This window comes from Otolemur garnettii, unplaced genomic scaffold (assembly GCF_000181295.1).
Source record: "Otolemur garnettii isolate 467f Iridium unplaced genomic scaffold, OtoGar3 scaffold00141, whole genome shotgun sequence".
In the NCBI taxonomy this organism is placed as follows: Eukaryota; Metazoa; Chordata; class Mammalia; order Primates; family Galagidae; genus Otolemur; species Otolemur garnettii.
Genome location: NW_003852536.1, coordinates 9,687 through 11,722, shown reverse-complemented (window position 1 = coordinate 11,722; position 2,036 = coordinate 9,687). Strand labels below are relative to the sequence as shown.

At 42.7% G+C, this 2,036-nt stretch overlaps 1 protein-coding gene across 1 annotated transcript in view; it reads left to right on the top strand.

Annotated features, from left to right (window-relative positions):
- THEGL (theg spermatid protein like) overlaps positions 1-1,793 on the top strand; it is a 39,159-nt gene extending 37,366 nt beyond the window's left edge. The window contains exons 8-9 of the mRNA XM_003798818.2: positions 1-150; positions 1,679-1,793. The exon at positions 1-150 is cut by the window's left edge and continues 9 nt beyond it. Of these exons, the coding sequence (XP_003798866.2) occupies positions 1-150; positions 1,679-1,793 (265 nt within the window). The remainder of the gene's footprint in view (positions 151-1,678) is intronic.
- The last annotated feature ends 243 nt before the right edge of the window (positions 1,794-2,036 follow it).

Here is a 2,036-nt window from a genome sequence, read left to right as displayed (position 1 = left end):
TCCTGGCCCCCGAACAGTGGCTCTAGCTGAGCCCAAGCCTGTTCATCAGGATTATGTACCTGCCCGTTGTGTCCAGTGGCCAGTGTCTTATGCTGCTACCCATTCAAAGGTCTCATCCAGAATTCTGGAACTAGCTAATCCAAATGCGAGGTATGTCAACTTAAGGCTGAACTAAGACCAGAAGGACTAGTTCCAGGGGAAAGTTGATCAAATGAAAAAAGTTATAGAAATACAAAAAATTCAACAGCATCTCACCAGTTACATTTATTATGACAAATCTATGGTGTGTGCATATATGTGTGTGTGTATGTGTGTGTGTGTGTTACATATATGCAGGTGTAACTACTGTTAGAAGTTTAGCGGACTAGGTGCTGAAACTTAAATCCCAGAGGCAGCTCTAAAAGCATGGATATAGAATTACTTACCTGGTATATAATATTAAATGAAACAAGTTGTAACACAGAGCGTGTGTTACAATGTGCATAAGAAAAAATACTTCCTGGCCGTCTGTTTGTTTGCATACGCCTGTAGCGTCTCAAAGAGTTAACAAGGAGCTAGTAGCAATGGTCGCCTTTGAGGGCTTAGGGAACTGGGATAGGTGGCAAACTTATTTTTTACTAATTAGGCTTTTGTATTTTTTCCGTGTTTAATATCACGTACACGTCTAGCCTATTTCAAACAGGAAAATACAATTAACAAAGAAATTGCCTCCCCTTCCTATTCATAGTTTGGGGGACCTTATCGTCTGCTTAAACCTCGGTTTGTTTTCTTATCTTCGAGGAATAAACATCTGATCCCCCTTTTTAAGCGTCATCAGGAAAAAGTAGGAGAAGCAGAAAAAGGTTGTCCAAGTCTTGAGCTCAGGGAAAAGGAAATATGCTAGTTATGTTACAGTGACATATTTTTAAATGCTATAATGTGTTCATCCTTTAGAAAAAGAAATAGAGTTCATCATTAGATGAAGCTCATTCCCTGTTCATCGAAGGAAAGCATATGGCCCAGTGCTTTATCAAGGTTGCATCCTGCTGGCAAAGTTATTAATATTATTTAGGGCGGCGCCTGTGGCTCAGAAGGGTAGGGCACTGGCCCCATATGCTGGAGGTGGCGAGTTCAAACCCAACCCCAGCCCCAGCCCCCCCCCAAAAATATATATTTAATTTGGTGCTAAGATGCTGAAGGTGGTAAACTTCAAAAATTTGGTTTCTTTTATTCTAGAGAACTCTCTGGCCTGTTTTAACATTGCCAAATTATATTATGATAAATGATCCAGGGCAGTGCCTGTGGCTCAAAGGAGTAGGGTGCTGGCCCCATATGCCAGAGGTGGCGGGTTCGAACCCGGCCCCGGCCAAAAAAGAAAATGCAAAAAAAAAATAATAATAATAAGTAAATAAATATATAATCCCTGTGGGAAACAAATCGAAGTCCGTCCAATTCTAAATTTGAGTTCACAACTAAGGAACTTCCAGAATGTCCTTCCTGAGGAAAGAGAAAAAGTCTCTGGAATCTGACAGATGTGCGGACCTGGATTTGACCGTAGATCATTCGTGTGACTTCTCTGGGCCTTTGTTTCCCAGTCAGGAAAATCCAAAGGGGACACTACCCCAGGGCACCACGTGTGTGTGAGGAGTTATTTCCTATTCGGCTTATTTCACGTTGATTTCTTTTCTCCCCCCTCCAGGGGTTCTACGCATATTGTATTTTATGATCCAGAGGTCTTTAAAGTCAAGCCGGCTGCCTTGAAGGCTCAGTGTTCTCGGAGGGTTCGGGAGCTGTCAGAACCCCGTGTACGTTAAATAGAGACACATCGTTAGACCCTGGTTGCGGATCTAGAACACGTAACTTAAGACGACTGCGTTCCCAGCTGTGGTACTGTCAGTTTATGTTCTACCCCCTTAAAAAGAGAGAGCGGGAGAGCTCCCTCCAGGAAGCACCACCACCATCATCAAATAGAAATTGCTGCTGTTACCTGTCGTATTTTTAGCAGGCTTTGGGACTCCAGCTTGCAATAAAAGAGAAAATGAGAGCCTGTCTTAGTA